The sequence below is a fragment of the Pteropus medius genome, unplaced genomic scaffold (genome assembly GCF_902729225.1).
Source record: "Pteropus medius unplaced genomic scaffold, Ma_sr-lr_union100, whole genome shotgun sequence".
Lineage (NCBI taxonomy): Eukaryota > Metazoa > Chordata > Mammalia > Chiroptera > Pteropodidae > Pteropus > Pteropus medius.
The window spans coordinates 4,679,182-4,706,576 of NW_024342466.1; the positions used below are offsets into that span (position 1 = coordinate 4,679,182).

Consider the following 27,395-nt stretch of genomic DNA (forward strand, 5'->3'; position numbering starts at 1 on the left):
GACTCCTGGGGAACTGAATGGTTCTTAGGACATGGCCTTGAGAGCATGGATGGTCAGAGGCCAGAGTCCCAGCGTGGTTGCCGTGACGGAGAGGCACAGCCTCACCCGTTTCCCAGACCTGGAGTCTGCTGCTGGCCCGTCCCCCTCTGAGCATTCCAAGGACGCCTGCCACCCTTTGTGCGGGGACCGCCTGGGGAAGGGGAACGCCAGCAGTTTGGGGGACAGTGGTCATCTTCACCGGTTCTGAGTGGTTCCTCGTCCCCAGCGGTCCGAGGCGCTGCTGGTCTGCTAGTCAGCGCGTGGGCCTAGGAAGTGACAGTTTGAGGATTGTCTTTCAGTGCCCACCATGTCACTGAAAAAACGTGACAACTGGCAGGCTTCCCGCAGTGACTGACCTGTGGAGCAGGGACCATGAAGGTGGGAAGGGCCAGTCTGGATGGCCTTCTTCCTGTCTCCCTGTGGGACAGTAATGCAAAAGCAGAACACACCCTTGACAGGTGGATGCAGTGGGATGGACTTGACCCCCGGGTCACCTGCGGGAATGCGGTTTATGGAAGCCTCGTCAGGCCACGACTCTGGCTATGGCTCCGGTACCAGAGCAGATTGGCACGTGTGGCCCCGGGCGTGGCCATGGGCTGGCGAGGACCCATTTCTTCTACTTCAGCCTTGTCCCCGTGTTCCTGGACACCTGGCTCTTGGTAGCCACCTGGCCCAGAGCCCCCATTATCGGAACTGCCCACAGAGCATCCCGTCTGTTGGCTGAGCAGACAAGTACGGGAGCTTCCAGGGTGGGACCCGTGCTGCGAGGGTGGGAGCTGAGCCCTGCTCAGGTTCCCTGAACGGCACAGTCAGGAAGGGAGAAGCAGTGGCATTGACCGTCCACGGACCTGGGGGCTGAGGTAAGGGATGGCAGGAAGCAGCTCCCACTGGGGCGAGGCCAGGGTGGGCACCGGTGCCACGGTGGGGGGGGGTGCGGGGGAGGCCATGCCTGCAATGCCACCACGGTAACATCCCTCAGGCCAGAAGGTTCCTTCCTCCCCTGCCCTCATCCTCCCATGCCCTGTGGTGGGCAGAGCCTAGTAGGCCCCACAGATCAGGGCCAGAGGGCGCACTGGGGCAGAGGGTGGTGGCCTAATTGGGGCAGCTGGAAACCTGGAGTGGCTGGAGGGGCAGTGACCCTGAGGGCTGCGGCTGGGTCACTGCCCCCGCCCAGCCCCTCAGAGGCCCTTCGCTTGATTCACAGGCCAGAGCTTTTGCTCAGGAAAATGTTCCAGCTGCTTGACCGGCAGCTTTGGGATTTCCTCGGGTTCTGCCTGCGAAGCACGTCTGCCGTGCAGGGATGTCTACCATTTGGCCAGATGGACCCAGGGTACCAGGCTCTGGGAGCCAGTCTCCTCTGGAGCAGAAGACCCTTGGGGGAGCAGGGCCCACTGTAGGAGGGAGTTGGCATTTACCCTTCGAGGCCTGTCTGGGTGGACCACGGGTGGGCGGTGGGGTGGCGGGGGCGGGGGGAAGGCCGGCCCTTGGGAAGCGGGTGGAAGGTGCTGAGACCCCTGCTGGAAGGTGTGGGATGCGGGTCAAGGCCGGCTGCCCTCGCGGTGGACCGTGGACCCAGCTGCACGCCCGAGCGCACGGGGACCCCCTCGGGACTGGGGACCAGGCCCGAGGTGCAGTGTGGGGCCCGAGGGGCTGAGGACCGGGACAGCGGGCTGAGGGCGGAGCCTGCGCAGTGGGGCCTGTGGGACCGGGGGCGGGTCCGATGGGCGGGGCCTGCGGGGCGGAGGGCGGGGCCTGAGGGCGCCAGTGCGCAGACTCAGTCCCACCGCGCTCCCCGCTTCCCGCTCTGGCTCGGGAGGCGACAGGCCTGCGGCGGCCGCTGCGCCGGGACAGGGACGCGGACGTGAGTGCGTGCGTCGGCCGCCGGGGCCCTCAGCTGCCGTGATGGCGGGGACAGCGGGCCCGCGAGTGCGACGCCGCCCGCGCTGAGTCTCGTCACGTGGTCGCGCGGGCCGTGCGCGCGCCCGGAGGCCCTCGCGGGGACGAGCCTGGGCGCGCGCTCCGCGTCCTCTCAGCGGGGCGGCGCCTGCTGGGCCCCGGTGCCCCGGCCCGGCTGACCTTCGTCCCTGTGGATTGGCCTGACGTGCGCAGTCCCGAGTTCTCGGTCCGGGTTGGGGGCCCCGGGCGAGGTCGTGGCCTGAGCGCGCTGTCCGCCCTGCTTCCCTCCTAACGTGAGGGCCCCCGTTTGGGCGCAATGGGTCCTCACCTGCACCGGTGCCGTAGGCACTGCGCCAGGGGACCGAGAGGCGATCTCATTCCCGCGGTCACGCAGCTGCTCAGGTGGAGCACAGTGAGGGGCGCGGTCCATCTGTCACCTCCCTCGGGGCGCTGTGGGCCTCGATGTAAGTGCAAGTCCGCCTCTACCACGTGGGCAGCCAGAGAAGCCGCCCTCATCCCCCCACCCTGCGTTTTTTGGATTCTTCACCTTTTACATTTGTAAAATACCCGTGAAACAGTGTTTACCATTTTACCTATTTTTAAGTGTATAATTCAGTGACATTGTCCCTTTTTTTCTAATACCTTGACTCCTGGTTTTGTCCTGAAGCAAGAGGGCTGAAAGGACATAGGTGGTTGTAAATGTTAGGCTTTAACCCCGGGATGGGGTAGTGTGGGGGGAAGGGTTGCAGAGCTCAGCCTACAGTGGGGGGACCATACTGGAACAGGAGCAAGGGCACAGCCACCCAGTGCTCCCCGTGCCCTCCAGCCCACCTCTCCCAAGGAGTCCTGTCCTCACTGCTGACCTCCCTGGCGGCTACTTCCTTTTCATCACTTCCAGTGTTCCAGAGTCACAGCTTCATCACTTGCTTTTTAGGACGGGAGCAATGGTACCCCATCTGGTGTCCAGGTGGCCTGCGTGGCTCTTCTGGTGGCGGGTGGCCTGCACTCCTGGAGCCTCCTTGCAGCATAGGACGTGGGTGGAGGTGTCCAGGCGCCCCATGTGGGGCAGCCCTTGGAGGGTCGTGGGCACCGGCTCCCTGGTTCGCAGAGGCAGCTCCTCTACGTCCTCCCGTGCCCCCGAAGTGGTGCTGACCCACGAGCGCTACCCTGTGCAGCGGCTGCCCTTCTCCGTGGTGTCTGAGGAAGACCGGGCTGCCTTTGAGCGCATGGTCCCTGGCAGGGTCATCATGGACCCCGAGGAGCTGGAGGCTTCCAACGTGGACTGGCTGAGATCCATGCGAGGTGAGCGAGGATCTGTTCACGCCTCACGCTGCAGCGGGGTGGGCTTGAGAAACAGCAGTGAGATAGGCAAGGACAACACCACGGGTTGCGGGGAGGAGCATGGGGTAACTCCCATCTGCCTTTCTCATGCCGAAGAAGAGTTGCATGCTGGGGATTTTAAAGCGCAGTGAGGACAGAATTTGTAGAAGTTTATTGGTGTGCATTAAGGAGTGCATGACACCTGCCAGTTAAAGGATGAGGCAGTCCCCTGGCTGCTCCGAGGGGCCTATGTATAAAACACTCCCGTCCTCTCAGCTCCTGGTTAGGTTCCTGGGGCCACCAAGACAAAGAATCACAAAGAATCTCTGGATGCCGAAGGCCAGGAGTTTGAGATCAAAGTGCCTGTAGGGCTGTGGTCTCTGGAGGCTCCAGGGGATGACCCTTCCTGCCTCTCCCGAGTCTTGGTGGCTCCCTTGGCTTATGACAGCATCACTCCAGTCTCTGCCTCTGTCATCACGTGGCCTTCTTCCTGTTGACGTAGGAAACGTACAAACCCGTAGGGACGTTTTCTAAGAGTTTATTTGCGCCAAACTGATGACGTCTGCTGGGACGCAAGATCCCAAATACTCCCAAGAATCACAGTTCTGCAGCTACTTTTATGCATTTGGAATTCAGGAAGGAAATTAAGGAAGGGTACATGGAGGTGGGGGAAGCCAGGTGGGGATGGGTTACAGGACAGTTAAGATTTGGTGCTCTCTTGAGGGTGGCTACACTCATTTCGAAGGTACGTGAACCTAGATGCACAGAAACAGTGGACACAGCTGGCTGAAGGTGAAGATAAGCCTTCTAAAGTTACAGGCCCAGGGTGTGACTGCCCACCGTGGCCTGCCCAGGTTGGGATTTATGATCAGATCACCCTGTGAGCTTGCTTTGCATAGAACCCTGTTTTTTTCATCCACATCCCTTGTGTGCTTCTGTGTCTCGCTCTCCCTCTGCTTTCTCTTATGAGGACACCTGTCATTGGATTTAGGGTTACCCTAATCTAGGATGATCTCATCAAGGTCCTTCACTTCTGTAAAGATCCTTTATCCAAATAAGGTCACATTCACAGGTTCTGGGGGATAGGATAAGGACACATCTTTGTGGGGGGTGGGGGTCCATTCTCCCCACTGTAGCTCCCTAGGGCAAGACGGAGGGCTGCTGGTCTGGTCTGCCCCTGCTCCCTCTTCTCTCACCAGACCTGTCCCCCGGCCCCTCCGGCACCCTGCCGTGCCGTGCCCCAGTTGGGTGCGTCTCCGCCTCCTGGAGGCAGCACGTCCTTTTGATGACAGAGGTTGCGTTGCTCCTTGGGTGCTCTCCTGAAATGATTGCAGAGGTGATATAACCTGCTCACTCACAGTTCTGGGAACCAGCATGGTGTTCGTGCTGTAGCATTAAGGAGTGCGAGAAGACGAGCTGCCTACAGCAAAGTGACCTGTTTAAACCCGTGACGCCAGGACTCACTGGGCGGCTACTCCTCGGGCTAGGCCTGACTGACCACAGACGGGCCCTTGAGGGCCGTGCCATGCTGTGGGCTCAGGTGCTGCGGGGGCTGTGCTGTTGGTGGGGCGCCCTGAGTGAGGCTCCGAACCAGAGCTTGGGGTACAAGGGAGGTGGACGGGGTTGCGGGCTCAGTGACGGAGGTGGCTCTTTGCTGTGGGAGGTCGGCGACTTTGGAGGTCCTTGAGCTGTTCACTGCCGGGGGCCTGTGAGTAGAAGGGCCTTTAGCCTCACTCTGCCCACTGGGGAAGAACTCTGCCATGCTATGTTGTCCCGTAGAAGACACCACCCAGCACAGGGCCCGCGGGCTTACGTGTGGTGGCCCGGTGGCAGGGAGGGCGATGCCCACCCTGGCTTGACACTGCTGCCTGGTGGCCCTGGGCAAATGGGCCTCAGCCCCCACCTCTGCAGAGTGGGAGTGGGCCCCCCCACAGAGGTGAGGCCCCGGCCGCCTGCGCCCGGTGTTTAGGAGGGCAGCGCCTGAGTCCATCTGCCCGGGGGTCCAAGGAGATGACATGTCAGTTTTTGTGACAGTGCCCCTTTATGGGACTTTCTTTGGAGAAAAAGTTAAAAATTTCATCTAGGAGTTATATAGAAAATGTAAGCCTCTAAAAGCAGATTAGATTAGGACTGTGCAATTTTTCCTAAAAACAGGTTTTATTTGACATGGAAACTTATTAGACATCTTCACCTGTAAGAGGTGGACCACAGACCTCGCTGGGCACCTGCTGTGGGCCTGGTCTGAGGGAGGGCTGGGTCTGGGGCGTGAGATGGGCAGCATGCCAGGGACTGCGTGCGGAGGAGGCACTTGTCGCCTGAGCTGGGGAAGCTGGGAGGGCATTCCTAGAGCAGGGGCGGCCAGCACAGCCTCTGAGCAGGGCCACACTCGGCATGTTTGAGACCCCCGTGGGGCCGGAGTGGATGGACCAGGGAGGAGGTCAGAGCGAGGGGTCCGCCACCAGGGCCTCGAGGGCTGTGTGCGTCCTGGCTTCTCGGCGCTGAGAGGAGCCGGTCACTCAGGCCCAGTCGTTGGGCGCAGCGTCAGGGGCGCAGGGGGAGGGCGTGGTCTGCGAGGGGTGGGTGGTGCGGAGATGCGGAGGTTCGTGTTTGGGATGAGGAGGAGCGGAGGACAGGCCACTGCACGGTCACGGACCCCGGACTTCGTTTGCCGAGGCGGGAGAGGGACAGCGCGCAGGCGCGGGGGAGCACGCTGCAGAGACGCGCAGGGGGCCTGTCCCCTGAGGAGCTGGGGTGGCGGCGCTAGGGTCCAGGCAGAGGCCGCGGGTCAGGTGCGGCTGCTGGGAGGAAGCCCTCTGTGGCGCCTTGGGGACAAGGGGACAAGACGGGTGTTTCAGTGGTGTGTAAGGGTTAGCATACGCTGGGACCAGTGATGGGGTGAAGGCTGTGCTGTCAGGGGTCCTGGGTTAAAAGAAGGCTTTTTTCATTTCATTTTTAATTTTAGGCTGAGAGTGGCCACCACAGCAGGTTGGTAATGGCCGCATTGGGAAACGGTTGATAATGCAGGAAGCCTGGGGCACTGTCCTTGAGGCAGTGGGTGGGGGCCGTGCCCAGCAGGTGCAGGGCAGGGGACAGGGGAAAGGTAGGCAGGGGGGCGAGGGAGTGGGAGGGGGTGGGAGGGCTGGGAAGGGCTGGGGGGAGGTGTGAGGAGGGGTAAGCAGGAGGCCTGGGCTCTTAAGCCAGGACAGGGAAGCGGGCCCGGCAATGGCCTGCTGCAGTGCACCTCCCGGTGTCTGGGGAGCAAGGCCCTCAGCACAGAGGTTCCCAGGGGCAGGGCTGTTACACCCTGGGACTGAGTGGCTGGCGGGGTGAATGACAGGCCACTGGGAGAGCAGAGGCAGCCTCTGAGTCTGAGCTGCAGCCCTTACCTGTCGGGCCAGCAGGCCTGCAGAGGCTGGAGATGAGGGTGCTGGGTCCCTGTTGAAGCCCCCCATACTCTGCGGTGCTTGTGGGGAATCATAGGCATGGCTGTTTCCATAAAGCCCTGCCCTTGGACACGGGCTGCAGACTGGCTCCTACTCACATGGACACCGAGGTCACCAGGAGGTGCCCGGGTTCATGCATGCTGGGACGAGGTGCGTGGCTCCCCGGCACCCGGAGCAGGTTGTGGAACACCCACATGGTGGCGCCAATGGGGAGGAGGGCCCCTCAGAGAGCTGCAGGGGACGCGGACGGTGGCCCAGTAACTTGGGGGCAGTGGAGGCTCAGAAACCACAGAAAACAGCTGAAGAGTGAAATTGAGCAACTGCAGCTGTCCTCCGGGGAGTGGGCACTTGGAAATGGGAGGTGCTTGCAGTTTTGGGTTGTCGCAAAAGCCAGAGAGTACAGCTGGCAGGTGGTGGCAGGATGTCAAATGTGCAGGAACTGACAGGAACCTGCCTGGTGACCAGGGTCCCTGTTCTGTGCTGTCCTAAGGGATCAGGCTAGAGGCCTCAACGGCCAGCCCCCTGAGCAAACATGGTTCATTTGATGAAAAGCAAATGGAAAATGATATTCAGAATTAAAAAGTAAGACAAAAACTACAGCCTGATGTCAGAGCTCCATGAAGACTTGGTGACACGGGGGAACATCTGCTGGGCGTCCCTCCTGCTTTTCTGCTGCCTCCTCTCATTTATTTAAAGAACTTTCAACAAAGACAAAGGGCAGAAAGAAGCTTGATTGTTCTGGGGAAGCAGTGGATAGGAATGCCAACAGACCGGCTTGGAGGGGCTCCCACCGGCCACATCTGGGCATCCAATAAATCTTGACAGCAAAGAATTGTAGCCCAGTGAATAAAAGAACCCATGCGCCCACGCTGACAATCGAATAGCTAAACAAGTACATGACAGAGAAGGAAGACCCCTTCTTACAGTAGACAGCCCACAAACGAATGCGGGTGGATGGACTTAGAGACACCACCATTCGGCAGCCGTGCTGAGAACTGCTCCGGGCAGGAGAGCCAGCAGATGCTAAGTTCGTGAGTGAAGGTTGGAGGAGCAGCGGGGACCTACATGGCGTGCCCCACAGACACTTTGTGACTTGTGGTGGAGAGGCAAGCATCGCAGTCACCCTCACCATTGTCCAAAGCAGCCACCCTCCGCCGGCCCCTCCACCTCTCCTCAGCGGGGATGACTGTCCTGGAGGGTTCCCGGCTTGCAGATGACCATGTGGGCCACCCCAGCCAGGGAGGAGAAAGTGCCGGGGAAGGACATTTCTTCCGATCACAGACCCAGGGACTCCCTGCCACATGCCCAACACGCTCTTTCCTGTCTCAGGCTGTAGCAAGGTGCTGCTGAGGCCCCGGACGTCCGAGGAGGTGTCTCACATCCTCAGGTAAGGAGCCCCGAGCTCCCGCCCGCCGTGCGTTCCTGTGGTTTCCTCACGGAGACGCGCAGACCCCATGAAGCTGGTGGGAAGCTGGCGGCCTGTGCTGTGCCAGGCGAGCTGGAGTCGGGGAGCCTGGGCGCTGGCTGGGCCTGCTGGGGGGAGGGCCGTGGACTCGTAGCGCGCTTCCGGGAGGGGAGTAGGCCTTTTCTGCCAATGCGCTCTCTCTGATTTTTTATATCAGTAAACTGTCACGTTTATTATAGAAAAATTTGAAAACAGAAAACTATAGAGAAAAAGTGCAAAAGCAACCAGGAACTTCCCCTGCAGAGATAAGCACTGCTGACGTCTTGGCTCATCGTGTTAGTGTTTTTCCCGCGTGGGGCTGGTTTTGAATGTCGTCACGTGTTTTTGGTGTGTGAGAGCCCGAGTGCCCTGCAGCATGCCACCCCTGGAGTTGCCAGGGCACATGAGATGGTCCCGAGCCTTACGCTGCCACGACCGTGCTCGGCACGTGGCACTTGCTGTCAGAACCCTTCGCCGGAGCCTTTCGCCTTGTGGGCGGGTTTACTTGTTGCACGTGGGCGCGCTGCCTCCCCTGCAGGCACGCCATTCCTACAAACCCTCACCCACCCGGGCCCTCGCGGGCGGGCATGACGGTGGGGGCGTGGGGAGGAGCGTCCTGACACCACCCCGTGCTTGTCCCAGGTACTGCCACGAGAGGAACCTGGCTGTGAACACGCAGGGGGGCAACACGGGCATGGTGGGTGGCAGCGTCCCTGTCTTTGATGAGATCATCTTGTCCACCACCCTCATGAACCAGGTCATCAGCTTCCACGACATGTCCGGTGAGCCTGGGCTGCCCTCTGGGGCCTTGTCCTTGTCCTTGTCAGCTGCCATGTCAGTGGTGGGGGCCCGGGAAAGTGCAGCTCCGCCCGCGCCCAGCCCTCCGGGTGTCTGCACAGGGGCGTCATTGACTTGGTCACTTAGTGACTGACACGGAGGCCTTGAGGTGAGAGGGGACTGGCTGTCGTTGTGGCTTCTTCCAACTCTGACATTTGCTGGCCACGACTGCCTCTTCCGGGGCACGTGAGCTCACGTGTGTAAAGGGGCTTCTCGCCTAGGACCTGGCGGCGTCACGATCTTTGCCTCTCGAGCAGGACGTTTGGGGCTGGACCATTCTCTGTGGTGGGGAAACCTGGGCACTTTGGGGTGTTGACAGCATCCCTGGCCTCCATCCACTCGATGTCAGTAGCATCTCCCCGACCAAAAGTGTCTCCAGACTTGTCACATGTTCCCTGGGGGCAGAATCACCCCCAGCTGAAGACCACTGCCTTGCAGCAGCCCTCTCTTGTCTGCTCCCCCCATGACTGTGCACCTGCCCTCCCTCCTCTTCCCTTTTCCACGGCACATAGAACGGGTCACAGTGTGGCCGCATCGGTCCTGACCAAGGTCGCCGTGGTAACGCCGGCTTCTTGGCAGGGACCCTGGTCTGCCAGGCGGGGTGCGTCCTGGAGGAGCTGAGCCGGCACGTGGAGGAGCGGGGCTTCGTCATGCCCCTGGACTTAGGGGCAAAGGGCACCTGCCACATTGGGGGGAACCTGGCGACGAATGCGGGCGGCCTGCGGTTTCTGAGATACGGCTCGCTGCGTGGGACAGTGCTGGGCCTGGAAGCGGTGAGCTGGGCCACTGCCACCCCTTCCAGCGTCAGGGCACCAGCCTCCCAGCCTTTCCCCGCGGCCAGTGTGCTCTCGAGGCCCCTGGGCAAGGCCCACCCCGCCTCGCGGCGGGTCCCGTGTGCCCCCAGGCAGGTCTCTTGTGGCTCATTCTCCTGCGGGAGGCGCGTAACCGCACGGACACTGGGGCCTGTGGCGTCCACCACGGCGGTGCCCTCTAGGGCCCCAGGTGGCGCAGGGGCATGAGGCCGGGTTGGAGACCCTGGGTCCCCACCGTCCCGCCGTGGCCTTGGCTCCAGGCTGGGCGCTGCGGAACCTGCTGGCGGGTCGTGGCCCCATTCTCTAAGTCCCCACACCCAGCCGCACGTCATTTTTATCGTGAGTCACTTTCTCGTGTTTAGAGGTGGCTCCTCTCCACCCCAGGTGTGTCCTGCTCCACCTCCCCAGGTGGGCTGTGCTCCACCCCCAGCTCCCCTTGAGAACTGGGCTCCGAGCCTCCTAGTTGTAGGCGGTGGAGCCGGAGGGGGATAATGTCGCTCTAGCTATGGGGAACAGTCCTTCACCCCCCGGGCCTCGCGCTGTCCTGGACCAGCCTGGGGTGGCAGGGGGTGGCTCGTGGGCTTTCACAGGGTGCCCTGGGTTGGTCGGCCTCCCGAGACGGACACCTGCTCAGTCTGTGGGCTGGTGTGTAAGCATCCTGTGTCCCTTGTCCCTCGCCAGGTGCTGGCCGACGGCACCGTCCTGAACTGCCTCATGTCCCTGCGGAAGGACAACACGGGTTACGACCTAAAGCAGCTGTTCATCGGATCAGAGGGCACCCTGGGGGTCATCACCGCCGTGTCCATCCTGTGTCCGCCCAAGCCCAGGGCCGTGAACGTAGCCTTCCTCGGTAGGTGGGGTGCCCGCCCCTTCCAGAGGCTACTGGGGGCCAGGTGCTCCTGGCCACCCTGTCATTGGTGTGAGGGGGGGACAGAGGGGCCCCCACAGGACAGCCCTTCCTGTTTCTCCTGGCTTCTTGCCGTTTCCAGAAGGATACAGGACCAGGCCTTGTGCTCATAGAAAGAGCTGGAATCAAGCTGCCAGGCTCTGGGCAGGACACCTTTGTCCTGTAACTGCACAGGCTTCGCTCACCTCTCTCACTCCACTTGGTTATTTAAGATTCTGAGAGAAAGGGGGTCATTTGGTGTGAGATCAGGGACATCACTCAGTACCGTGGGCTGAGCAGAGAGCACCTGTGAGGACAGACAGACGGCTGCACAGTGTGCTGTCCTGCCCTCCCTGCCCCACAGCCAGCACACTCCAGCACACGCAGCACACTCCAGCATGTGCAGCACATGCCAGCACGCTCAGCACACACCAGCACACACCAGCACACGCAGCACACACAGTACACACAGCACACACAGCACACGCTGCCACCGTTCGGTGTGTGGCCTCCGACACACAGCTCTGCGCTGCTCAGGCCTCCGCTCCGCGGCTCAGGGGGGCTCGCCTGCCTCCCCCCTTGTTTCCGCTCTGACTGCTTCCCGTCCCCTCTCACCCTCATCTCCTCGTTCTCAGTTGGGTAGGTATATTGGAGGGGTCCCTCCCCTCCCTGCTCAGGAGTTAGGCCAACTACCAGGTTTCTAGAGCTTTCTGCAGGCTTTTAGCCCCTGAGTCCAGTTGATCAGTCCGCACTCCCCGGCTGGGCTGGTCACAGACTGGTGGTCCGTAGCCGTCCCCCACCCTCGACTTGGCTGTTCTTGTCGCAAGCCTCACCCCTGGCTTCACGCCGTAGCGAGCCTTTGCTGTGCCCTCTGTGCCCCCTGCGTCCCGCGGGTGAGCTCTCTGCGCGTGCGCGCCCGTCCCTCGCATGCGGATGTCTGCCGGTGGTGGAGCCTCACGTTCCACGGGCCTGAGAATGCCCTCGTTCCGGCTCACTGAGCAAGCACGTGTGCCAGGCGTGCGGGTGGCTTGGTGTGCTCTGCCTCTCGTCCCTTGGGGACGTCCCGCCGCAGCAGCCCCGCTGCTGTCCACGGGGAAGGCCGCCGTCCCCCACTGCTCTGAAGGGGTGTCTCCTGTTCTCGGGGCCCTAGAGACCTCGCCTCGCCTTGGTCCTTCGCGATTCACGTATGTCGTGGGGCGGAGCACACTCCTTTGGGTCTCCCCAGACCTTTCTGAGCTCCTGAAACCTGAGGCCTATGTCCTCAGCCACTTCCAGCACCGGTGTTCCCGTCCCCTTCCAGGCGGTGCTGACAGGCCCAGGGTGGCCCAGGCCATAGTCCCTGCGGCTCCCACCCCTCCCCACCCCTTCCCACCCTGCTGCACTCCGGTCGCTCCCCCATCGCTGCTCCCTGAGGCCCCCGTGTGCGCAGCCAGCTCTGCGCCCGGGAGACTGTGGCAGTCGCTCCGCCTCAGGCCTCTGATCTTCTCAGACAGTCCAGGCACCTCCGTGACCTCTGAGCCCTGAAGGGCCATGTGTGGCCCACCCCTCCCCCGCAGGGTCTCCGGGCCTGTCCCACCTGCTGGCACAGCCCCCCGCATACCTTGTGAACACTCAGCTCCCCCTGCACTCAGCAAAAAACTCGTGCCGGTCACCGAGGACCGGTGAAACCTGGCTGCTTGTGGTACGAGGAAAGCAGCTATGTTGTACCCAAGGCAGCCCCCTTGTGCCCCGTGTGCAGACTCTCTCGCGTCATGTCCCCCGTCCTCCCTGGCACTGTGGCAGTTTCATCTCAGTCTTTGACCCCGCGACACCCTTGTTGGCTGCCGGGCCCGCGTGTCCTGGCTCACTGCCTCCACCCCGCCCTCGGGGCCCTGGGCCGGGCCAGGCGGGCAGCTGAGGTGCTGTGTCCTGTTGCAGGCTGTCCGGGCTTTGCTGAGGTTCTGCAGACTTTCCACGCCTGCAGGGGCATGCTGGGCGAAATCCTGTCTGCGTTCGAGTTCATGGACGCCACCTGCATGCAACTGGTGGGGCGCCACCTCCATCTCACCAGCCCGGTGCAAGGTACCGACCCCATGCGGCCAGCCTTTCATGTCGCCTGACGTGGGGGGTGGCTCTGGCCGTCAGGCCGTGGTCCCGTTCTCAAGGGGGGCCAGAAGGAGGACGTTAGTGCCTCCGCAGCTGCAGCGGTGCCCTGCTCGGTCGTCTTGGCAGTGCCCGGCCTTGAGCTCCGTGAGCCCGGCCGCTGTCGTAGCGTAGGGCTCCTCGAAACAGCCAGCTGCCTTTGGGGGAAGGCGCACCTGTCCCCAGGGCTGAGAGGAACTTGGTCTGTGAGGTGCTCACCCTCAGGCCTCAGACAGCTCTCTCTGAACAAGCAGACGAGCTGGCCGTGCGCCCGCCCCTGGTCACTGCTGTGCCAGCGCCAGGCGGGGCTTCAGGCCATGGCTTGTGTCCTGGACCTCGGGGCTGGGAGTATTCTGCTGTGGGCCGCGGTGGCATGGCTTCTGAGGTCCACCCTGGAGAGACGGTCGTGGCTTCCGCGTTCCTTCAGTGTCGGCACCGTAGCCGGCGGCTCGAATGGAAGAAACTTGCTTCTCACGGTTCTGGAGCTTGGGAGTCCAAGTCCAAGGTGCCTTCGGGGCTGGTCCCTGGTGAGCCCCATGTTCTGGCCTGCAGGTGGCCACTTTGTCACCGTCTTCACGGGGTGGCTGGAGAGCGGTCTGGGGACTCTCCCCAGGAGAGTCTGGGACCAGGTCCCAGCCCTCACGTCCCCGTTCGACCTCACTCGCCTCTGTAAAGGCCTCAGCTCAAGTCACGTCGGGGTGGGTCAGGGCCTCACCGTGGAAATGGGGGGTGACGCGACTCAGCTTATAAGAGTCGTAAACACGGAACGACCTCTGTGCTGTGATCGTCAATGGCATTCCCCTGTGAGCAGTGAGACAGGGAGTGCCGTGGCCAGGAAGTGACTGTGTGGGGGCGGGTCCTGGGCGGGGGAGGGTCTGTGGTGGGCAGTGGGTCTCTGGACAGAGGGAGCCCCTGGCTGGAGCACGTGTGCTGCTGGACATTGTGGGCGAGAAAGCCGCTCCACTGTAATGTTTAAGGCAGAGGCCCGGCCACCACACTGTCCCAGCCGTGCGGGTCGGGGCCTCTGGAAGGACGGCGTGGAGGGGCCGTGTCGGAATAGTGGCAGCGAGCTGGGAGGGTCTTCGTCTCTGTTCCCCAAACCTCCTCGCGCCAGCGCGTTTCACTCTTAATGGGGAAAGAGCCAGTGACGCTTCCAAGCTCAGTGTTCTGTGACCTGCGACACGCTTAAGAGCGGAATTCCTGTTTGAGCAGAGAAATGCAGTGTTTGGAGGACACGCATGCTCTTGGTGTTAGGACGGACTCGTGTTTCTTCTGGAAGAAACTAAGGAGGTGCTAGAAGGAAGAGCGTGAGTTTTCACCAACTGACGTCAGTGCACGTAAAAGCGAACACCCAGCAGCCCCGCTGAAACGCGGGCTCAAGGGTTTCCTAAATGAGTTAGCAGCGTGCGTGTTTTTCAGCTTCAGAAAGGACATACTTGTGGTAAGAAGCACGTGCCTCGCGCCTGTGCTACTGCAATGTCACAGGCACGGGCCTCTCCTTTGGCCTCGGGCCGCCTACGGCCGTGTCTGGTACCTCCCGCAGCCCGAGGCACCCCTGGCCGTCCAGGCACCAGCAGCGAGGGCTTCACAGTGTCGTCCAGGTTGTTCCTGTGACTCCAGGGACTGTGGTTTGTCACAGCAAAAGGCCCGTTTTAAACTGTCAGAAATTCAGTCTGAGCAGACTCCCCTCCTGGGGCCGTGTTGGCACCACAGGCCACCAGCGGTGCTCCAGCCGTGGGACCCAGACTGGCCCTGACTCACGGCTCAGCCTGCTTCCCTCCCCTTCCAGAAAGTCCCTTCTATGTCCTGGTCGAGACCTCGGGTTCCAGAGCTGAGCACGATGCCGAGAAGCTGAGCGGCTTCCTGGAGCAGCTGCTGGGCTCCGGCCTGGTGACCGACGGGACCCTGGCCACCGACCAGCGGAAAATCAAGGTGTGTGTGCCACCTCTGCCCACTGCCCGCCTCTGCCTCCTGCCCCAGCTGCATGAGGGCGTCGTGTGCCGGACAGGAGTGAGGGCGTGGCCGGATGCAGGCAGGCCCCGCCCCCCCACCCCCCCGCCTTGCTGGACGAGCCTCTCGGGAACCAGGCTCTGGCGTCCAGGTCGCTTTGGGCAGTGCTCAGAGCAGACACAGGGGACGCGGCTGTGGGTCAGTGAGCCCAATGCTGAGCGTGTCTGGGGGACGTTGTCTGAGGAAGGACGTCAATGTCGACCTGGGAGGGGCTCAGCCTCTGAGGCCGCAGGCAGGAGGTGGGGCCCCGGGCAGGGGAGCTGTTGTTACCTTCGCAGGGCAGGAAGGCCTGGGCCGGGAGCCATGTCGCCATCACTTAAAGAGGGGCAGGACCCAGGAGCGAGCAGTGTCGTCCCCCACCCTCCCATGGCCCAGAGTGGGCAGCAGGGGGCAGGAGGCTGTGGGGACAGCAGCAGGAGGAGGCAGGGAGCACTCACTGGGAGGGTGGGGAGCGGCCTCCGTCGTCTCCCGGTGGCCTCACTGACTCTGTTCCTCTGTTGCGAAACCTTCCTCTCTGCAGTCACTTCTGTGCTTGTTAAACGTTCCACGAAAGGCATCACAGAAACAGCCTGACTGAGGCTGTTCGGGGACACAGCGTGTGTGCAGCCTGTTCTGCGCGCTGGCCGGCCCCTGGGGCCCTTCACGCCCCACCCCCGTCGCCCAGACTTCAGGACATGCCTGGAGTGGCTTTCATTACTGCCTGTCCTGTCTGGGGGGGCCCTCGGTGCCTCTGCCGCTGGCACATGGTGCTGCCCGGGGCAGCCTCTGGGGCCGTGTGGAGTGTGGACACTGGGACCGATGCCCGCAGAGCCGCCCCACCCCCCAGGCTTGTGGCGGGGGCGTGTTGACCTGCCCGTCCCTGCCTCTGTCCCAGGCGCTGTGGGCCCTGAGGGAGAGGATCACAGAAGCGCTGAGCCGAGACGGCTGCGTGTACAAGTACGACATCTCTCTGCCTGTGGAGAGGCTCTACGACCTCGTGCCCGACCTGCGCGCCCGCCTCGGCCCGCGGGCCAAGCACGTGGTGGGCTACGGCCACCTAGGTGAGCAGAGCGGGGCAGGCGTCCGCAGCCAGCGCGGGTAGCCGGCACTGTGTGCCTGGGGTCTGTGGGTGCAGCGGGGGTGGTGCCTCCCCACCGTTTTCCTGGTTTGCGTGTTTGGGGAGAGACCGCCCCTTGATTGAAATGGGGGAACCACGTTGGGGAGTCCCTCAGGGCTCGTGTGGCCCGTGGTGGGGAGGCTTCAGCTTGGCACCAATTGTGGAGCCTGAAGGAGGGGCTGATGGCCACCTTCCTGGACTCGGTGGCCGGTACTGCGGGGCCGCACAGCCTGGTGTTTGGGGAGGGGCCTGGTGCAGCACGGTCCGCGAGGGGCCCCGGACTGGGAGTGCAGTGCGGGCCGGAGGCCCATCTGCCTGACGTGGGCCCTTCTCCTCTGGGGGCACGGACTCCAGCCTCCACCACAGACGGGGACGCCCCTGAGGGCTCGCCCCAGTAAAACCAGGAGTGAAGGCTCAGCCTCAGAGCTTTATCTGCATCTTCTGACGTAGCTGGTGCTTGTGCTGTGACAGGCAGGGAGCAAGTGACACTGGATCCTGGAGGCTGATGGGGCTGTGTTTCGGGCTGAGCCCTGCTTAGCCACGACCGTTTTGTGTCCTATTCTATCCACTTATGTACGTTCTCTGCAGGATTTTCCAGGTCTCGTAGGGCCCTTCTGTCCTCACTGATGTGGGGCTCACTGTCACTCATCAGGAAGTGTGTGTGAGGCTGGAGTTCTGGCCCCTCGAGCGCTGGGTGGACTGGCCACGGAGACAGTGGGCCCGAGCCGCATGTGAGCTGCTGGGGCCACCGCAGCCCCCGTCTCCGTGGCGGCTTCGCAGCTCTCCGTTTCTTCTGAGCTGGTTTTGGTGATCATTTTTCTCTGGGTGTTTGTCTTTTTCTTCTAGAACACCCAGTGTGGTGTGACGTGGTTTGTGACACTTTTCTGTTTCCTTTGCGAGGTGGCACCTGGTCTGTTCCTCACGTCAATTTCACAGTTTCCCCGGAGAATTAGCGCTTGGTTTTGCTCATCCTTTCTCTTGTATGTTGCTTTTTATTTTTCTCTTTTCCACTATTACGTCTGTTGTTTTCTTCCCTTTTCTATTTTTAGGTTTTCTCTGTTGCTTTTCTAACTTTATAAATTGAGTACTTAGCGCATTGGTTCTCAGCCTTTTTTCCTACCGCATATTTAAATTTCCCTCTGAGTGCCAGCTCTGCTGGTCCCTGTGTTCCTGGATTCAAACAGTACCCATTTGTCACCTCGGCATGATCTCGGAAGGGCCCCAGCCGGGACAGTGTCTGTCCCTCGAGTCACTGGTGGCTCGGGATCCCCGTGTCACGTAAACCAAGGCCCTGCTCCCCCCGCGTGGCCGTGGGCGGGCAGGCGGGGGCATCGGTGTGTCGGGCGCTCTTAGCCTCTCGCTGGGCCCTTGCTGTGGCCTCTCCGTGCCTGTGCTTGGTTTCTGGGCCTCCACTTCTGAGGTCGCCTGCAGTCCTGGCTTCGGCCCCGGCTCTGAGCCGTGGACCAAGGGCCACTCAGGCCGCGGTGGCTCTGGGTCTGTCCTTCAGCCTGGCTGGGTTCCCGGGCGCGTCCACCGCTGGCGTTGAGGGCGTCCCTGCCTTTGTGCTGAGACCTGCACTTTCGATGGCACTTCCGTTGTCTGCAGCCCTCAGCGTTTCTCGGCTCCATGCTCTTTTCTTCTTCGACCCAGGAATTAGGCAGAAACGCGTTTTTTGATTTTCAAACACACGGGAATTTTCTACCTGTTTTAAAAATCGTTGACCTGCCGTCTGCTTGGCTGCGACCCCTGCATCTGAGGTCAGGGCACCAGGGCCGCACAGCTCCCCAGACCAGGCACGCACGGTGACATCAAGGGAGCTGTCACTGCCCCGTGAGAGCAGATGAGCCCGTCTCCCCTGTGGCCTCGCCGCTTCTGAAGAGAGGAGATTAGAGCTGCCACTGAGTTCTGGCAGTCGAGCCTCGTCACCACCACGGATCCCTCGTCCTGGGGCCGTCTGCCTTGACGCCTCCTTCAGTGCAAACCCACATGACCCAGCTCTCGTGTGCGCGATGTCTGCCTGACGCTGCTTTTGCTTCTGTCACTTGCGGGCATTTTCTGTCCTTTGAGTCGGACCGCGTCCTGAAGACAGCCTGTCGCTGGGGTTTCCTCCCGTTGCTTGCCAGCTGTTGTGTTTAAACTGGAGCGTTTAGCCTATTTCTGCAGGCGGGAATGGCTTAACTTCCCCCTTCCCTCCGAGGTCCTTTGTTGGGGCCGTAAATTAGGTCCACAGAACACGGGGGAAAGAGAAAAAAGCAAGTTCATTAACACGTGCATTGCACACACGCGGAGGCTCAGCATCGAGGAGCCCAAAGGGTTGGCTAGACGTGGGCGTCCACGGCGCCCCAGCAGAGAGCAGCGTGTCCTTAGAGAAGCCGCAGACGGAGCACCAGGACCTTGAGCCTCCAGGGGGCCAGGCTGAGGGAAGGTGAACAAATACACGGGGAACGGACAGTCGCCACGTGGACATGCGCCGGGACCACCTCCGGGCTGTGGAGGCCCTCGGTCTCCGTCCTTCCTGCTGTGCGGGGAGGGGCCGGGGCCTTTCCTGGGGTCGGCTTCTCCTCTTTGACCCTGCTCGGCAGGGCTGCCACGCCGCCCTCGGCGTGTGCACGTGCCGCGGCCGCCGTCGCCCATGGCTGCGCTCGCCTCCTCCCGCCTGGGCTTTCCGCTCGGCTGTCCCCGCTTCTCTGCTGCTTTTTCTCTATTTCAGCCTCCTTTGGGCTGACGATTTTCCTCTCGTGGGTTTTCTCCGTTTACCAGCCGGGGGAGTCGTGCGCGTGTGTCTGTCTGTCCTTCCGCAGCGGCTCTGGAACGCTCCTCGCATCCTGGCGAATCAGGGCGTGAAGTTATGCGATGGCATCAGCACCCCAGACACCGCGAGGCCGGCTGGGCCGTGCGCGGGTGTCGGCCAAGTGCTAGTCCTCCTCGTGCATGAGGTCAACGCTTAAGCCGGCAGACCTGAATGGAGCACAGCGTCCTCATCCAGTCAGCAGGGCTCGCCAGACAAAGGGGTGCAAGTCCCCAAAGGGGAAGGATCCCGACTCCGCAGCCTCTGGATGCCAGCCGCATGTCCGTGCTTCCCGGGGGCTCCAGGCCGCTGGCCCGCCAGTTCCCACGCTGCGAGCCACCCCTTCGGGTAGAGCCCCTGCCCCGTCAGCGCCGTGTGTCTGCAGAGCCCGTGCATGGTGCCCAGGCCCAAGGGCCCGGTTACTCGTGGTTCTGGCCCGCTGCTGTCCGTGCACTGTTTTTGGAGCCTGCTGCGGTTCTGTCTGGTTTTTGGCCCCTGTGGCCACGCTGCTGCTGCGGTCACGTCTCCCCGTCAGTGTCTGTGCCCCCCCCACCCTCCCCCTCGGTCCACAGCCTCCCGCGTTCCCCCCCAGAACTTCCTCTGGCTCACGAAAGTGGGTGACAGAACATCAGATTTATTTGCCTGAAAGTGTATGGATTTTGTTCCTAACGTTTCTTCTAGAGGATTTCAGTGGCCCTGGCTGCCTGTTCTCTGGCGGGAGGGGCCCTTCCACCAACCCCTGGCTCCCTGTCGCCAGTGCAGCCGTGTCTGGCGCGTGTGTCCCGGTCAGAGGCGTCTGGTCCCCCTCCGTGCTGCTCTTACGGTCTTTCTTCTTCGTCTGGGTCCCTTGGTTCCCCCCCGATTCGTCTGGGTGACCATCTGGGCGCCGGCCTGGGGTCCACTGGGCTGGGTGTCAGAGGTCAGTCCTCCGCGTGCCTTCAGATGCTTTTCTCCCACCCCCACCTCTGCTTCGGGACCTCCAGCCCGGGCGGCTCTGCCCCATTGTCCCCGCTCCGATTCTCTGTGTTGCGTTCGGATCTCTGTGTGGCTTGTCTTTCAGTCTGTTCGTTGCTCTTTGCTGCGCATGTACACGTCCTGTTAAAACTGTTCATTTTATGTTTTAGTGAACACAGTTTTCATTTCCAGAAGACTGGTTTGGAGACTTAGACCTTTGCCCGGTCGGTGATTGACCCTTTTTAGCTTTCATTTCTTTTAATCGTGGGAAGCAGTGACGTCTGTTCCGGGAACGTCAGGTCCCGAGCCTTCGCGGTTGGTGCCTCCCATTTGCGTGGACGTGTTTTTGGCCCGGGCTCGAGTGTTTTAGCCTTTCATCTGTGGGAGACGTGTGAGGCCTGGGTTGGAGGTGCTGCTTGTTTGTGCGGGGGGTGGGGAGGGTGGAGGTGGAACCTCCTGAACCTCCGTGCCCTGAGCTCGGTGGGGGTTCGTGCTGCACACTGCGGGGCAGGTTAAAGAGTCCGACACCCGAGTGTCGGTGGAGACGCCTCTCACTCACCTCCCAGCACCGGGTACCCTGCGCTGGTCCCTCAGTGGCGATTTAGTTGCCTTTGCCCTGAGCGTGTCAGCGGGGACCACTTTTGGTGGGAGGGGGTCCCTGTGACGCACCCAGAAGGAGGGCAGGGTGTGAGAAGCCCACCCTGGGCCTGACCGTTACTGCTCAGCCCCGTGCACCTCTTGACTCCCGGTCTGGGCGTGGGGCCCCTTCTGTGCTGGCGCCCACACTGGCTGCGCGTGCCAGTCACCCGGCACCTCACTGCTGTGACCTCCCGGCCAGCGCGGCTCCAGCCCCCAGACCCCCGTCAGTGGCAGCCCCACCACCTGCCCCTCTCCTCCCCTGGCCAGGGCCCAGCCAGCTCACATGGACTTGGGGCAGCACTATGTCTTGTCATTGCCTTGGGCCCTGAGAGAGGAGGGGCATGGGGTGGTGAGCCTGGCCCCCCGGGGCTAGAGCCTGGTGTGTTTGGACGGTGCTGACACCAGGGCCTGGAGGTGTCAGAAGGGGGCAGGGGGGGCCAAGCGGGCCTGAGAGGAGATGGCTGGGTGGCCAGGACATTGTTTGTGGCTTAGGGGGAGGCGTCCTGGGCGGGGTGAGGCCTCTATGCCGTCCTGGGCACTTAGAGATGCGAGTCTGGTGGGGGCCTTGGCAGGCTGGGCCAGTCACCCTAAGGCGGGGGCCTCGGAGGGGCTGTGTGGCTGGAGGGAGACCTGGAAGGGGAGGAGTGCGAGAGCCGAGGCTCTGGGGTTCCCCAGGGCCACTCCTGCCGCTGCAGGCCGGTGGCCAGTGGCACAAAGGGCTGGAACCAGACCGAGGGCGTGAGGAGGCCTCGCAGGTGGAGGAGAGGGGCTTGGGAGTGGGGCCCAGTGGGTCTCGGGGGCCCTGCCCGGCCTGACCCGTGGATCCCTGTCCCTCCAGGTGACGGCAACCTGCACCTGAACGTGACGGCAGAGGCCTTCAGCACGGCGCTGCTGGGCGAGCTGGAGCCCTACGTGTACGAGTGGACGGCAGGGCAGCGAGGCAGCGTCAGCGCCGAGCACGGCGTGGGCTTCAAGAAGAGGCATGTCCTTGGCTACAGCAAGCCCCCTGAGGCCCTGCACCTCATGCGGCAGCTCAAGACCCTTCTGGACCCCAAGGGCATCCTGAACCCCTACAAGACGCTGCCCGTCCAGGCTTGAGGGGGCCGGGGTCAGCGGGTGAGGCAGGTGTGGCCTCTGGGCCCGGGTTGGGCGTTGGGTTGGGCTCAGGGCTTCTGAGCGGTGGGGCCCCCGCCACACAGTCCCCTGTGGGCCGGGCTCCCCATGGTGAGCAGAGAAGAGAGCGCTCACTGCCCAGCGCTGCTCCGTCCACTCCATCTGGTATCTTGGTGGGCACGCCTCGGGGTCCTTCCACGGGTGGGGAGCTCCTCTGGCACGTCCTGGACAGGCCGGGGGGCGAGCATTTCTGCCCACTCAGAAGTAGACCAGATCGCACCTGCCCTGCCTGTGGCCCCCTGGGTGGGCACGGTGGTCCTGCTGCTGGCCCTGGGCAGAGGACCGCAGCTGCCAGCTCCAGGTGGACGGCCCAGCGCACTGGTCCCTTCCTAGGCGCTGACCGGCAGAGCCTGCCTCGGGCTTGTTCTGGGTGACTCGGAGTGACAGGAGCGTGCCGCGCCCCGTTTTCCTGGAGGCCCACGTTGGCAGGACAGCCGTCGGAGCGTGGCGCTTGTTGCGTCCACGGGCCTGGCTTTCTGGTTCTGCTGCAGCAGCATCAGCAGGACCGCCGTGAAGCCTGCCAGGCTCCCTGCCTGCGGCCCTCCGGTGTCCCCGCACCTCCAACGACCCTGACTCCGGCCATGCCTGTTGGCCTTTGGCCCTGGGGACAGTCGGGAGGTGGGACACGTGTTCTCTCTGGCTGTCATGAACTTCCAGTAAAAATGTAAATTAGGATCCTCTCCTCGCTTCTGTTGCTAGAAAAATAATTTCGTAAAAGCCCACGGTGACATTTGTGTGTCCTGCTCCCTAGGGGCCCAAACGTCAGGGCCGAGAGAGTGACCTGGACCCGGCTGCCTGCGGGTGGTCGTCCCCCTCCCTAGATCCGGCCCTTTCTCCACCATGGGACTTGGAGCCCTTTCCCATCAGGCCCATGAGGCCTTGTCCCACCTGAGTTTTCCAAGTCGTCAGAGGTGGATCAGTTCACGTCTGTGATGACTTTCAGTAATAGCTTTATGACTGAGCAAGTTTATTTTGAAGAATTAAAGTGACACGTGAAATTTTAAAAGGCTTAAAATTTTGAGGCATTTTCTGCTAGAGCATCATTGGGACGAGAAGGGCTATAGGATGCAAGTGTCAGAGGGGCCTCCATTTCCTCAGAGGACGAGCTGGCCCCCAAAATGTCTAAATGAGAACTGGCCCGTGGTTTCCTCCTGGGGCTCCCCTACAGCAGCCACCTGTGTATGCGCACATACACGCAGTGGCCCCCAGACACAGAGGCACAGAGTGTACACTCTACATACACGTGCTTGCACAGGCACAGCACAGACAGGCACACGGCACACATGTTACATGTACGTACGTGCACAGGCACACAGGACACACAGACACAGGCACGTGCATGCACACACAGGTTTGTTCCCAGGATGCATGTGGAGCGCTGTCTTCAGGTGGCTTCAGTTGCTGGCCAGGTGGGGGTCAGCCTGTTGGAAGAGGAGGTGACGTATGCCTCTGAGACCTTGGACAGAGGGATGGTGAGAAGGGGGGCCAAGGGGCAGGCCCTGCTCCTGAGAGAAGACACTGGCTGGAGGAAGCCGATTGCTCACAGAACCTTCTGGCATGTCGAGACTGGCTGGGCTCACTTTGGGGAGAACGCCTGGAGGTTGGGGTCGGAAGGAGATACTTTCTTTATTTTTAGATGCTTTGCACTTTTTTTTTTTCAACCAAGCATATGTACACTTAAAAACAAAAACAAAAACAGGACAAACCAGGCAGCAAGCTGATGCAGAGATCTGGAGTGGGGGTCAGGGAGCCACGCTGTTGGGCTGGCCAGCAAGACCTCAGGGAGGCGCTTCCACGGTCCTGTCCCAGCCCAGGCAGAGCCTGCTCCCCACCCCTGCTGCCCCCTCCCCCCGACGGGCCCCTTAGGCCACCTGCCTGGCCAGGGGTCTCTGGCTGTGGTTGGGCCACACCCTGGCAGAGGTGTGCGTCCTGGGGGTGTCTTGGCCCAGTAAGATTGCAGGGCAGGCTCAGGGGCTTATTGCAAGCCCGGGGGCTGGCCCAGCAAGTATGTCAGGACCCCTGTGACCGCCTCCCTGGGCTGGGTGTCCAGCCTCTGTCCTGTCTCCTCTTTCTCCACCTCTGCCAGGATTTAAAACAAGGGTCCCCTCCCCTCCGGCTGCCAGCTGCCCGTGGCCTCGCCTGGTACCCGGGGCCACTCCTGGCAGCAGCCCCGGGTCTCAGGAAAGCCAGCACGTGCGCGTCTGAGCAAAGCGCAGTGACCCCGCACCGTCAGGGCACACAGCACGCGAGGTGTCACATGACAAGAGGAGCGGCAGAGTCGGAGTGTCAGCAACGCACAGCCTGTGTCCCATCCAGCCCGGAGCCGGGACCATGGGTGTGGGAGGCCTGAGGCCACGCCCTCCAGAAGCCACCTCCCCCAGGTGGGGACAGATCTGGAACGCGCTGGGGCTGTGAGGGGAGGCCATTGTGTCTGGATTAGGGAAAGCTTATGGCTTTTGCTTTAAAACCACTAAGCTGCTGCCATGTGAGAAGAGGTTACATGAGAGCGCCCCCAGGTGCCGCCCAGAGGGGGAGGAGGCCCTGGCCAGGGGCCGAGCTGTGGGGGAGGGGTGGACAGTGCGGGCCTGTGGGCTCAGCGCGGGGAGCAGGTTGGGGACGGGAGCGAGGAGGCCGCCTGGGATGCGCTGGGCGCGGGCGCCTGGTCCGAGCCTGCCGGGAGCAGCTGCCCTGCAGCTCTGGACTCGGGCGCTGCTGATGGTGGACCCAGGGGCCTCAGTGGAAGAGTCAGGAGTCAAGGGGCCCACAGGGCTCCTGAGGGCGGCCACCAGATGCTGGCCTGTGGAGAGGCGGAGCTGGCAGGTCGCGGGACAATGTGCCTGACCCCTGATCCTGATGTCACTGGCGACAGCGCCTATGCTGGACACAGTCGCTGGCCACCCTTCCATCTCCTCCCTGACCCCCATGAGGTCTGGGGTGTGCTCAGCTGGCCTCAGCACCCCACCCCACCCCCCTCAGCTCAAGGCCCTCAGATTCAGAGGACTGGGGAGGGCAGGCTCCTCCTGGCAATGGTCCAGGCCCCCAGGCGGCTCAGGCAGTGGGGACGCGGCTGTCCCCGGATGGTAAGTAGGGGCACGCAGGCTGGACCCACTCTGTCCCTTGGGTAGACCCTCCGGGGAGCTTCGGGCCCTGCTTCCCTGCCCTGTGGGGGCAGCAGTCACCGTGACAGTCACCGTGACATTCTGGAATCGCCCCGGGTGCAGGGCTGCATGAGGGAGGGGCTTCCTCGGTGGGCCCTGGTGGGCCCGGCTCCCGGCTCCCCTCCCTGCTGGCCCCTCTCCTGGTCCCTGCAGCAGATGCTGAGAATTGGACCTTATGCGGTGTGGCCACGGTCACACCGGGGTGGGGACTAGCAGGGCGAGAGAGGTGGGGGCATCGAGGCCGCGCCCCCGGTCAGCGAGCACCCTCCCTGGGCCATGGGTGGTCAGTGTCTCCAGGGCCCTGTCTCCATGTGGAGACATCTGTCACCTGTGCTGGTGCCACCTCAGCCCCAGCAGCTGCTTGGAGTGGCCGCCATACGCCGTCACCTGGCCCGTGTCGAGGGTGTGGTAAGCCGTGAAAGGCTCCGTGTGGGAGGGCTGACCGTGGCCTGTGGCCTCGTGGTGCGTGGCACCCTTCCCCTGGGCCTCGGGCTTGGCTGAGTGGCTCTGGCAGCCAGTGACATGTGAGTGCCCACGGCCTCCCACTGCCTGGTGCGGGGAGAGGGTGTCCTGCTGGCCGCTTAGACCCAGAAGCAGCAGCTGGCAGCGACAGACGGCGTGGAGCTGCGGCCACCGCAGGCCCTTCACAGCGGAGGGCGCGTCGTCGCGCGGCATCGGGGGCAGAGTGCTGGCTGACAGCGTCACCGTCTGTGCTTTGCCAGCCCGGCTGTCGAGCTGCAAGGTCACTGGCCGTGCTGCCTGGGTTGCTGGAGGCCACCGTCCCCCCAAACTCGTCTGTCCTCAGAGGTTCTCGTCTTCATCTCTCCCCACCCACTCCCATTTTAGAAGTAGAATATGAGGTAGCAGCTCCAGCTGCCCCAAAGCCGGACCTTCCCAGACCCCCCCCAGCCCGGGTGGGCCCCCCACTGGTCAAGGCAGTCCTGAGGGTACAGATGCCTTTCCATCCTCAGTGGCCGGAGCACACGGTGCCCCGTGTGCTGGGCTAAGTGCCCGCGGCAGAGGGGGTGGGTTTCCTGGCAGCAGCGGCCTCTCAGGCCTGGCAGGCAGCGGTCAGAAGGGGCTTGGCAGCGGCAGAGCCTGGCCTGCTCCCGCGGGACCCTCAGCCCACCCCAGTGCTGCCCAGTCACTGGCCGGGGCAGGGGGCTGTGCTGGGCTCGGGCCAGTCTGGGGACGGAGACTCGGGGGGCCCCAGGAGCACCCCCGCGGCAGACGTGGGTGCCGCAGCCTTGTCCGGGTGAGGCCCGGGGCAGGCAGGGGCCCGGGGGCCCTGGCCCTGCCGGCTGCTGGTCCTTCCGCTTGCTCCGGCACTGCCCTGCGGACGTGTCCTCCTCTGTCGTCTTCGGATTGTATTTACATCTTGAAAAAAGAAAATGAACTTTCATGCGGTAAAATCTACTTAGGTTTTTGTTTATTATCAACAGCAGTGTCCTCTTTTGAAAGTTTGTTTCTGGCCCAAGATGCAAGAGACAGTGAATTTCCTCCCAGCGTAAAGCGAGCCCCTCAGAAGAAACAGGGAGGAAAGCTCTCGGATTCGGGGGTGTATTTCCCTTATTCCTCAGGCTGCTGACTGGCTGTCTTCATCTGACACGCGGGCCTTGTGTCCCACCCTGAGCTGGGGATCCAGAGGCCCTTGACGCTGCCCACAGCTCCCTCCAAGCCTGCCCTGGGGCCCCTCGGGAAGCGGGGCCGAGGAAGCAGCTGCTCCCTGCCCAGTGCCAGCTGGCCCGGGCAGGTCCTGTGCTTCATGGGAACCCAGCGTTAGTCCCTCTGATTAGGGTGATGGTAGAGGGTGTGGCCTCACACCTGAGCCGGCAGGTGAGTGTCCTGGGAGTGCGGTTCGTGCCTGGTAGGGCGCCGCATCCAGCCTGTGCGCTGCTGCCTGGACTTCCACCTGCCCGCCACTGTGTCCCTGGGCCACACGCAGAGGTGAGGCAGCAACACAGCGCTTTAATCCTTGGGGGCCCCGAGAGCCCGGCAGAAAGGAGCTGTCCTGCCTTTGTCTTTAAAAGGAGGTCGCCGTGGGTTTGGGGCTGCTGCCCACTAACGCTTCCCTGGACTCACCGCATCCCCAGGGCTGGTCCTGAGCGTCCGGGGGATGTGGGGTCCAGGCGCTAGGAGACCCTGCTTTGGAGTCTGGGCTGAAGGCCTGGGTCAGTGGCTGCTGGGGCCGTGGGACCTTCTGGCCTCAGTTCTACAGTCACTTTCCTGTGGCCAGGACCCTACATCTGCAGCACCTCGCAAGCTTTATGGTGCTGGTTGAGGCCCCAGCCTGGGCCCCTGACATTTTTGGGGTCAGTTTCCCGTGTGTGCATTTTAGGGGGCCTGCTGGGGGCCCGAGTGACTGAGGGCGACCCCCCTTCACAGGCCCGGGCGCCATCCCTGTCGGCTCTGGGCAACAGATGGCTGTTTCTCGTCGTAGACAGACCTGCGAGGCTGGGAGGAGGCCGGCGTGCTCTGGAGATGTTTTGCATTTTCCTTCTCTGCCTCACCCCACATGCTGCGGGGTGATTCTGTGCCTCTGGATACCCTCCTCTCCACCCGTCCCCACCGCCCCCAAGGGCCCCGGGTGGGCATGACCACCTTCTTCAGAGACATGAGCGTGAGGACAGAGTCTCCAGGAGTCCAGCCGAGATGAGGGAAGGTCCAGGTGACCCCCCACCCCGTGGATGATGTCAGCACACTGTGAGGAGGAAGCGTGTAGGCTGTGGGTCACTCCTTGGGGCCAAGCCCAGTTTTCGCTGCTGGCCCCGCGCCCTGT

General features: G+C 62.5%; 1 protein-coding gene across 7 annotated transcripts in view; it reads left to right on the top strand.

The window, feature by feature from the left end:
• Nucleotides 1-1,788: 1,788 nt before the first annotated feature.
• The window catches only part of D2HGDH (D-2-hydroxyglutarate dehydrogenase), a 26,877-nt gene continuing 1,270 nt past the window's right edge, over nt 1,789-27,395 (top strand). The window contains exons 1-11 of one of the 7 annotated variants that reach the window (XM_039861445.1): nt 1,932-2,399; nt 2,870-3,237; nt 8,028-8,085; nt 8,785-8,924; nt 9,559-9,752; nt 10,473-10,641; nt 12,595-12,738; nt 14,588-14,730; nt 15,683-15,848; nt 21,124-21,406; nt 22,210-22,467. In XM_039861445.1, the coding sequence (XP_039717379.1) occupies nt 2,398-2,399; nt 2,870-3,237; nt 8,028-8,085; nt 8,785-8,924; nt 9,559-9,752; nt 10,473-10,641; nt 12,595-12,738; nt 14,588-14,730; nt 15,683-15,848; nt 21,124-21,383 (1,644 nt within the window). In that variant the 5' untranslated portion in view covers nt 1,932-2,397 and the 3' untranslated portion in view covers nt 21,384-21,406; nt 22,210-22,467. Of the gene's footprint in view, nt 1,901-1,931; nt 2,400-2,869; nt 3,238-8,027; nt 8,086-8,784; nt 8,925-9,558; nt 9,753-10,472; nt 10,642-12,594; nt 12,739-14,587; nt 14,731-15,682; nt 15,849-17,952; nt 18,330-21,123; nt 22,468-27,395 lie in introns of those variants that run through there. The other 6 variants (XR_005652503.1, XM_039861471.1, XM_039861458.1 and 3 more) reach the window with 6 other exon arrangements.